The 10538-nt window shown below is 45.6% G+C and overlaps 2 protein-coding genes across 3 annotated transcripts in view; both read left to right on the top strand.

The window, feature by feature from the left end:
• The window catches only part of LOC310672388 (taste receptor type 2 member 40-like), a 154737-nt gene that overhangs the window by 34453 nt on the left and 109746 nt on the right, over positions 1-10538 (top strand). The gene's annotated exons all lie outside the window — the stretch shown is intronic.
• Positions 366-9632, top strand: HYAL1 (hyaluronidase 1). Of its 2 annotated transcripts, none has more exons than XM_083429478.1 (4): positions 366-881; positions 3076-4553; positions 6885-6974; positions 8065-9632. In XM_083429478.1, exons 2-4 carry the CDS (start codon positions 3630-3632, stop codon positions 8377-8379), a joined length of 1329 nt encoding a protein of 442 aa, XP_083285604.1. In that variant the 5' UTR covers positions 366-881; positions 3076-3629; the 3' UTR covers positions 8380-9632. The 2 variants fall into 2 exon arrangements, with proteins under 2 accessions (XP_083285604.1, XP_083285605.1); XM_083429479.1 differs by having other exon boundaries at positions 848-982.

Consider the following 10538-nt stretch of genomic DNA (forward strand, 5'->3'; position numbering starts at 1 on the left):
TGGATCTTTTGAATACCCCGTGATGCTCCTGTGCGTAGTATTTTTTTCCTAAAGACCTAGTTTGGCGAGGCTAAACCCCAGCCGGCCACTCTTCTGCTGCTGCGTCGCCCGTCCTGGAGAGGGAAGAGTTAAGGCTCCACGATCCACAGCTGCACAGCCCGGGCTTTTGCCTCCAGAAGCTGCAGAGCTTAATTGTTTCCTTTCGCCGAAACCCCTTCCGCCCCCTCCTCGGAGCCCAAGCAAGCGGGACAGGCTGCATAATAGAAACCAGACTCCGAAGGGAAGAGGGATTTGTTCCCCCGCCTTGCGCCTCGCCCTCCCGGGTTGCAGGCGTGGGATCGCTGCTGCCCTCTGCCGATCAGCGCCCCCCACATGGCCCCGACCTCCAAAACAGCGCGCCCGGGAGAGAAACAGAGAGCGATTTCCCTCTCGACCCTCTTCTTGGAAAACAGAAACGGGCGGCGCGGAAGCCTCGTACGGCAATATAACTTTACACGTGTACAGTGGTTGCGTCGGAATTCTGAATCCTTCACTTTCGCGGTGAAGGCGGCAGAGCTCCGGTCTCTATGGGGGTGCAGCATAATAGTCGGATCTGCCTGCTAGATTTACAACAAGGGCATCACGAGAAACGCTTGGAGCAACCCCCCCCTACCCCGGGTCTCCCACCCTTTCTTCCTCATCCTCCCCGCCAACTTTCCTTTCCCCTCCCGTCCCGCAAAAGCGCGCCTTTAAATCCCACCCATGAACGCGTATGAAGCTGGCGAGCACCCACGCGCCCCCTGCGTCCTGTATTGGAAGTGACGTCCCCCCTCTCCATCCCCATTGGCCGAAAGTTTGGGAAAGGGGCGGGGTTGGGGAATATTCCGCTTCCCCAGGAGCCGGTAAGTCTCTCTTTTTTTTAATGTGCGGTATTTTTTCCTCGCACGTTTCCCGGCGATTAATTCCCATCCCCTCTTCTTCGCGGGAGCCGACAGCCTTCACGGTAATTAAACACTCCCACCCAAAATTTCTGGCCGGTTGCTCCAAGCGTCTGCCAATGAATTCGGAATTCTGCAAGACCTCTTGTCCTGCACTGTGTTGTTTCATAATTCAAGAGGGGAATGGTTTAGCAATCATTTTTTAAAATCTGCTTTAATTTTTTATTTATTTAAAAAACCGCACTTTTAATTCTGGCTTCAGTCACCAGTTTCTCCAGCTAACAAGGGTGGGAAAAATTCTGATGAAACTTGGAAATAACTGTCTGATTACACAGTTCAGGGCTAGATTACTCATGGTACTTAGATCTTAAGAGTTATACAACATCAGTGAGTTTCCATTCCTCAGCCTTTATTCTGTGTCAAAGATTACATTTGAGCCTTGTTGCTGAAAGCCTGAAATACTTTGCAAAGCCCCCCTGCGCATCTATAAATAAAAATAAGGCAATTGCTGATGCATCACTTTGATCTAATTGGCATCTAAATTAGATTCCTTAAGCTCAGAATTAGAGTGCATAGAAAAAGGCCACCATAGCATCTCTCTGCAGTGATATGGGGGGGGGGGGAGGGAATGTCAATGCTTTGCTTGATTACATCTCATAAAGTTCCACAAGACTCTTGTTTTTGCTGCAGCTCTTCCAGAATTTATTACAGTGGTACCTCGGGTTAAGTACTTAATTCATTCCGGAGGTCTGTTCTTAACCTGAAACTGTTCTTAACCTGAAGCACCACTTTAGCTAATGGGGCCTCCCACTGCAACCGCACCGCTGGAGCACAATTTCTGTTCTCATCCTGAAGCAAAGTTCTTAACTTGAAGCACTATTTCTGGGTTAGCGGAGTCTGTAACCTGAAGCGTATGTAACCCAAGGTACCACAGTACTCTACAAATGTTTCATCGTCATGATCGCCAGGACCAACAGTTCGTAGACTTTCTCCCTGCTCTTATGCCTGTGAGTGTCTTCATGGGCCACATCCCATACTGTAGTGGTATTGTCCTGGGAGCTTGTTTTCTTCCTGCCTACTCTCTTCCCCCTGTGATCCAGCTCTGTCACTGGTGGTCAGTGATTGCTAATGACTGGCAGGCTCAAATAATCTCACATGACTTGGTCTTGCTATAGTGAATGGGATTAAGTGCTTGAACAGCCTCCTAAGTACCAAGGGGGGAAAATGCTTTCAAAGAATGGCAGCTAGGGGTGCAATATTAGGGTGAAATACATTCTTAACTATCCACTCCTACATACCTATTCTTTCTCAGTCACCTGTATTTACTTTTCTTGTCAGTGCTATACTTTATGCAAACAGGTAGCAACATGTCCACCTAGTATCTGTAGAAAATGATGTGATTTTCTGCCCCTCCCCCCCCATGTTTATTTCATATTGCTGTTTGATGCAGGTGGGTGGCTTTCAGAACAGTTTGATTATAGAGTCTGTGGCAACATTATTGACTCTTACAATGCAACTAATGGCTCAAAGCTCCTCTACAGAGCTGACTGTATTTTTAGGCAGAGAGAGCTGATTGCCTCAATAGACACATGCAAAGAAGAGGGGCCAATGGTGGCAGCTCTACAGCCCTTCCTCTTATGCCCTCTGGCTGTGCCCTTCCGCTGGGGGGGAGAGTTACCTATGCCAGGCATGTCCAAAGTGTGTATAGGGGGTCTAATCCAGCCCCTGTGGCAGTTTATGTCAAATCCTAAAAAAAGCTCAACAACTTTGGTCGGCCCTCACGCATGTTCACTTCATCAGAACTGGCCCTCTTTGAAAAAAGTTTGGGCACCCCTGACCTATGCCATGTGGCTTGTTTTGCATCCCTGTAATTATGCTGCTATCCCCAGGTGTGCTGGAGGATACTGAAACAAGACCACCATCGCTCGCTCCATACATTTAAAGCACTCTCATGCCACTTCAAACATTAATGGTTTCCCACAAAAGATCATGGAAACTGTAATTTGTTAAGGGTGCTGAGAAAGTAATACCTTTCAGGGCTGCTGTAAGGATTTCTGAGGTAATGTTTTGTTGAAATGCTCTGAACACTTGAAATGTGCTACATCAGTTCTATTATTTGATCCCTGTTTTGCCTTGATGCTTCCCTTTTTCACCATAGGAGATTTAACCTGCATTCAGAGGTCCTGTCTATTTGCACACATCCAGCCTCCTCATTGTGGCCTCTGTAGAATGACCCTGCAATGATCCAGAAGAGGAGGAACATGATTCTGCTTGAGGATGGAAACAGAGACATTAGCTAACCAAAGGACTGGCAGTCCAAGGGATAAGGATCCCTTTGCCCACTCTGCCAACACTATCAAAACGTTTGTCAAAGTCACTGGATAAGCAAAGACCAAAGGTCAGTCCCAGCAACATTTCCATTGTAGGACTCTGACGTGTATTTTCTGCTTGGTTTGCTTCTGGAAGAATCTGGAAACAGAGGGGGAAAATTATGACCAACAAGCTCTCCTCTGTTATAGCTTCTTCCTCTTGAGAGATGGGGTAAGAAGAGCAAACTGCTGACCCTGATAACTTCTCTCCCTGCTGCCTCTCTGCTGAGGTTACTTCCCCATTTGCTGGAAGGGACATTATTCTGCCAGAAGCAGGTGGTGCTGAAAAGGAGGTGAAAGCCTAGAGCAATTTCCAAAGGTATCTTAGGAAATCGGCTTCAAAATGGCAGTTATTACAGCATACTTGACACTGTGGGTCTGCTTGCTGGATGTTTTCTCAGTGGCTTGGAGCCGTCGAATGGCTGGTGGAGGCCCTGTAATACTGGATCACCCATTCATCACCGTCTGGAATGCTCCCAGTCAAGAATGTGAAGAGAAATACAGAGTATCCCTTGACTTGGGGATTTTTGATGTGGTTGCCAACCAGAACGAATCATTCACAGGGAGCGACATTACCCTTTTCTACAGCCACAGGTTAGGATATTATCCATACTACACTGAGAACGGCACAGCAGTCAACGGGGGCACCCCCCAAAACGCCAGCCTCAATAGTCATCTTTGGAAGACTGGGCAAGATATTGAAAAAACAATTTCGGAGGCAGGTTTCAAAGGTCTGGCGGTCGTGGACTGGGAGAGCTGGCGTCCCCTGTGGCTTCGCAACTGGGACTCCATGCAGATCTACCAGAATAAATCCATAGAGCTGGTGAAGGAGCAGCACCCTGGCTGGCCTGCTGATAAGGTGGCTAGGGAAGCTAAGCGAGAATTCGAGCAAATGAGTCGGGCGTTCATGGAGCTGACTTTGGCGCTTGGCCAAAGCCTGAGGCCGGAGGGTTTCTGGGGCTTCTATGGCTTCCCTGACTGCTATAACAATGAATACAAGAGCACCGATTACACCGGAGAATGTCCAGAGATTGAGAAGCAGAGGAATGACGAATTGCAGTGGCTGTGGAACCAAAGCCGAGCTCTCTATCCCAGCATTTATCTTCCCAAAGAGCTCAGATTCCTCAACAAGACTCTTGAGTTTGTCCGTCATCGAGTCCAAGAGGCATTCAGGATAGTGAACCAGACGGGGAATGGAAGCATCCCAGTCTTGCCTTATGCTTCCATTGAATATCAGTTCACACAGACACAGAGCTTCCTGTCACAGGTAAGCTTTCCCAGATGTCCCAATGCAGAATACGATCAATCTTTGCCAATAAGTACTTAACCTGAAAACATAACATGGAAGTGGGAGATACTTCTCTGTCGGGATGCTTGGAGAATCTTGGCTTCAGTGTGTGCAGTTGCCATTAAGAATCTGCTACAGTGATTTTCCTGGGAATGAGCGGTAGCCATGTCAAATATTTCTAATATTAATATTAATATTCTAATATTTCATTTTGAGAAAAACACTTACCCCAACATGTAGATGTTCATAACATTTCTCCTGGTTAAGCAAAAAAGCTGTTGTTGTTCTCCTTTTTGCAACTGTTTTTGGTATATGTCACACTTTTATTTTTGGCCAGAAATATTATGAAGGCTCTTGTTTTTCAATAAGTCAATGTTGAAAATTCTTGTGTTTTCGAATGTTGTTATGTATTTTAATTTCCCCCCATTTTATAAGTAAATATTATGAAAGAAAAATATCAAACTATTCTTATTTCAGATTTCTTTTAAGAAAATTGGGGTTTAAAAAAATAAATAAATGTTGATGTTGTGTCAGTAATGAAAATGTACTGCAAAACCTCAGACTAGCACAGTCCCTGCTCAGCAGACTTCAGTTTGTCAGTAATGGGCAGGACTAATGAGAAAATAAGCCTTGATTTGGGGTGTAGGGAGGTGGGGTGAGGATGTTTTGGAAGGAAGGCTGTAGAGGAGTTAGCTAGTGATAGGCATGGAACAAGTGAATCTAGGGGAGCCCAGGAAAGACTTTGCAGAGGAAAGCTATTTAAAGGAAGAGATGAAACACTGCAATGGTGACACAACAGAGAGGGAGAGGTTCTTCCATATACTTAGTAGGCAGTAGCAGGGAAATGAGCCAGAGCTTCATTTCGGATCAGGCTTTTTTAAGACACCATTTCTCCCCCTCCCACTGCTTCTTCTACCCTTTTCTCACCTTGTGCCCCTTTCATAGGGAAGATTTGGGGTGGGTGGTGACTGCAAAACCCAGGCTCCTCTCACGCTTTTTCCACATAGCAAGCATCTCCTCGCAAGCAAGCTCTGAAAAACACTTTTGCTCCCCCACCCCATGCCTGCACAGAACAAAGTCAGTGTGAAAACAGGCCAGTATAAATATCGTATACTAAGAAATATTCACGTAATTAAAAACATATGATTCCCTCTTCCTGCTGAGCATACTAAGCATATTGCTGTACAATGCTTCTTGTATTTAAATTTTGTAAACTGCTTTGAGGTTTTTTAAAAAATAATCAAGAGGTGTTTATATTTATTATATAAATAATAATAAATAACATATTCCAAGAGATTAAACCAGTGGCAAATATAGGTTTTTGTTGAATCCTGCATTTTGTTGTTCCGATAAGAGACGAACAAACTTCCCTTCTCAATGAATTTGTGTTCTCGTTGCCTATCCAATTAACTCAATGTGCCAGTGGATGGCTCTGTCATATTGTGAGCCTGGCTGCTGTTAGCAAAGTAATCACCATCTATAAATCATTTTCTAGTACACTATACTTTACATATCCAAATAATTTTGCTACAGGATCTTTAGAGAGAGGGATCGTTTTAGCTGAGGCTTTCTGAATTTGCTGAAATGGAGAGAGGACAAGAGAGTGATGAGCAGCAGGATTTGTAGCAGCGAAGGCAGGATGTGACCAGAGCATGGATGAGAGGAGGAATCAGGTGGTTTCTAAGAATGTTGAAGAGGAAGGAGCATCAGCACTGGGTGATGACTTGACTGTGGAGGAATTTGAAGATGACTCAGAAAAGCATTGCATGCCTGGGAGACAGGGGCCTGTAATAATAATACTGGCATGTCCACAAGGAAGTGTCAGATCAGAAAGATATCTTGAGACAAGTGATCCGATAGAAGCAGATGGATTTGAAGGTCATCCACACAAAGGTCAATTAACAAAGGAGCCACTGAGGAGAAGGAGTTAGATCTCCAAAAAAAGGTTTTTTGTTAAAGGCAACAGACTAAATGTTTAATCACTGATCATTTCCTGATTCCTTTCCTAATACATAATCCTAAGTATGGCCAAGATACCCAGAGTGTTGCTGCTTCTGTCCATAACCCATAGTGTCTTAAGGAGGGGTGGGGAACATGTGGCCATCCAGATGTTGCTCAACTATAACTCCCCATCGCCCTTGGCCATTGCCATGCTGGCCAGGGCTAATGGGAGCTAGAGTTCAAGAAGTCACTGGTTCATCACCTCTGGTTTTAATGGATCAAGAAGGACCCAATGATGGGCATGCAAATCTAGATCTCAGAGAAGAGACTACTGGTGAACTCACTGTTTTTGCTCTGCTTGTTCTGCAGGAGGACCTGGTCCACACCATTGGTGAGAGTGCTTCTCAAGGTGCTGCTGGCGTCATCTTGTGGGGGAGCACAAATGACAGTAACTCTGAGGTGAGTGACGCAGAGGAGCAGGAGTGGGAGTGGGAGCCAGTGTGGTTCAGTGGTTGGAGTGTCGGGAGCCTGACTGTTGAGTCCCAGGTTCAGATCCTCATTCAGCCATGGAAGTTGCTGGGGGGTCTTGGAGCCAGTCACAGTATCTTGGCCCAACTTACCTTGCAGGGTTCTTGTGAGGATAAATTGGGGGAGGGCGGAAGAACTTTGTGTGTTACTCTGGGCTCCTTGAGGAAGCGTGGGATAAAAATGAGGCCAAAAAAGTGAACCAGACAGGGGACAGCAGCAGGATCCTGTAGCTATGGAGCAGAGTTTTGTTTTGTTTTGTTTTGTTTTCTTACAACCAAGCAGTACATAAATTTCTCTCTGCTTTTGTACATCAACCTGTGTGTTACGGTAGCTGCCTTGTGGTTGTGAATAAATCTGTGACCATGAGGTGCTCAGATTTGCAAGTCCCTTAAGAGAGAGGTGAAGCATCCTTATTTTTTGACTTGCTTTTCTCCTCCTTTACCAAATGATGGGAAGCCCCAGTTTAGACTGGCGAGTCTACGTTGAAGGGGACAGTCCTGAATGTGCCTTGGAACCTTATTGCCTCTTAGCAAAACTTTTTATATTCACAAATGTATAGGTTGAAGGAGAACCTCTGGGGTAGGATGCCGTTATTAGCTTGGATGGGGTTAGTGGTAGTCCTTTTGCATCATCAAGTCAGCTAGCCAGCCAGGCTTCTTTATTTATATTTATAAAAGTCTGCACTGCCACATCACAAATTATCAGGGTGGTATACAAGGTTAAAAACATAAGACACCGTTAAAAAAATGAAAATACAGATTAAGGTCATGAAGGCGAATGGCTAATTTTGTTAGTTCTGCGATTAGGTGTGTGTTGATGTTGGTCTCGCTTTGTGAGTAACTCATGGGGGACTAAATACGGGGCTTGGAGATCAGGCAGTGGCAGGAGGAATCCTCCCATTCATGCTCTTAAAGGTTTGGTCCTACAACAGCAAGGATGTGTTGAAGGAACTTGGCTGTTGCCCACTTGGAATGGGAAAATGCTAACTTTCTTCCCCTGGACTTGGTTTTGCCCCTTTCAGGAAGCCTGCCTCGATGTGAAGAAGTACGTGGACACTGTCCTTGGTCCGTACATTGTAAACGTGACCAGCAGCACCAGGCTGTGTAGCCAGATTTTGTGTTCAAAGAACGGCCGCTGTGTGCGGCAGGACGGGCACCTCGATGCTTTTCTGCACCTCACTCCTGCCAGCTTCTCTATTCAGAGGCATTCAGAAGAGCCACGCTTTGTTGTCAGGGGTCAGATGTCAGCGAAGGAGCAAGTCCAGATGGCCAAAGAATTTGCATGCCAATGTTACAGCGGCTGGGAAGGCTCGCGGTGTGAGAAAAAGTCAACTTAAGAGAAAGAGGCACCTTATCTGTTTGCACAGGCACTTACTGTATTTTTCGCTCCATAAGACGCACCTGACCATAAGATGCACCTAGTTTTTAGAGGAGGAAAACACGGAAAAAAATATTCTGAATCAAATGTTGTACTAAACTATTTAAAGCAGCAAAGCGGGCAGCTCCTGTCTGCTTTGCTGCTTTAAAGAGAGCCTCAGAGGAGGGAAGGAAGGAGAGCCATGGATCCTCTGCTCGCAACTGCAGCGGGATCCCGCCACCGTCTGTAGGCATTCACTCCCCTTACTTTTTAGGAGGAAAAAAGTGTGTCTTATGGAGCGAAAAATACAGTAATTGGCAAGGAAAGCTGCAGGAAAGGCACATTGCACCAGCCTGTACTCCTTAGGGATATAAAAATCTCTTCTCTCTCTCTCTTCCCTCACCACTACACACTTATGAGATGATCTCCACATTTACCTTCTGGTCAACATGTGCTTATACATACTTTCCTCAGAAGCACATACTTGGCTTTCTCCTGAAATATGCAATCTACTCAGAAGAGAGGGAGGGAATGCTTTTCAGGCATGGCTGCGCTATAGGACACCGCTTGTCTTTATAAAAAACTAACAATGCGCATGCGTATCGATAGACCAGTGTGCATGTGTTTAAATTAAACTGTTAAATGCCTATTAGATACATTGCTGGCCTGCCATTGCAATATTTCACAACACTCTGTCCTATCTCACGTATGACTTCTGCTCTCCAAGAGGCCTCCTGGCTGTCTTCAGGAGTAGACTTTGTGTTTCAAGCAGGAAACCTAAAATTACTCTCAAACTTGTTAGTTGTTAGGACTGTGAAGAAAGGCCCTAATCTGCCCCCATCATTTCTCTAAACCAATTTGTCAAGTATCTCCTGCCAATTCTCTTCACTTTCAAAGAGGGTACCCAAGACGCCTACCTGAGAGACTAGAGCGGCCTCAGCATTGGCCCCATTGGTCAGCAGTTGTCAGAAGTCACTCCCTCAAGAAGACAAGGGAGAGAGAACCTTTAAGAAAGCTTAGCTGCCTCTGCGTTCCCTCCCACCATCCGGGATTCAGACTGGACTTTCTGCAAAGCTGATCATCTTTGTTGTCTATTCATAAGTAAATTAGAATCATATTGTAATGGCTAGACCAGTTTTAGAGCCACAGTGTCCTGGTTTATTTTGTTTTCTGTTTTGACCTTCTGCCTGCTTTCCTTTATCTTTTATAAAGATTTAATAAAGTTTCCTAAGCTGACCACTGAAGTGTGTGTTATTCCCAGCCTCAGAGTTTTAGAATCCCCACGTGTCTTATATTGGCATCTGACTTTCTCAGGAGACCATGAAGGAGTGGAGGTGGAAGGTTATTTTGCCTACCTGGGTTCCACAGTAACCATGTGCCTAGAGATGCTTGGAATTTATGCTACTGAAAGTTTAAGATCAGTGTATAAGAGACCAGCATGCTCTTCCGAGATCTGGGAAGGGCTCAGGGAGTGTGGGCTGTCTTTACACTCTGAGTAACTTACAAGAGAACTGTCTGGGATATGCACAGTGCCCTTGGTCTCAGAGTTCTTGGGTTTGAGGAAGTTAGGGGTGGTCTGCCAGGGAAACAATCAAGTTGCTTTGAGCTTGGACCAGGATAAGGCAGCTGGAAGCTAGTCCTGATTTCCCTAGCAGTTTGTGAACCAAGGAATGCCAGGTGCAGTGGCTCGGGACCTTTTGAAAAACAATTGCTTTGGTGCATCTCAGGTTGGGCTATTTGGGCTACAACCCATTTGGGCTACAAGAGTTGGGCTACAACCCATTTGGGCTACAAGGAGTAAGTGAGAGGGTGGTGGTGGCAGGCAGCTACCAGAGAATAAGACCCACTGGCAACACAGCAAGGCTGTTGTGTTGCAGTTGAATAAGGACAACCTTCCTCAAGCTGGTGCTCTCCAGATGTTTTAGATTCATGGGCTGGCTGGGGATGATGGGAGTTGTAGTTCAAAACATCTAGGGGGCATCAGGTTGGGGAAGGCCGAATTAGGACAGCAGATTCAATGTGGTATCCCAGCATATAGTTTTTGGTGTATGATCCTGCTTCTTCCTCAAGTCGAGAAGAACTTCAGCTAGAGCCTCTATGATATTGCTAGATGCAGCAATATCATATCTATGAAACTGA

The sequence above is a fragment of the Podarcis tiliguerta genome (genome assembly GCF_965153285.1).
Source record: "Podarcis tiliguerta genome assembly, chromosome: 2".
NCBI lineage: Eukaryota > Metazoa > Chordata > Lepidosauria > Squamata > Lacertidae > Podarcis > Podarcis tiliguerta.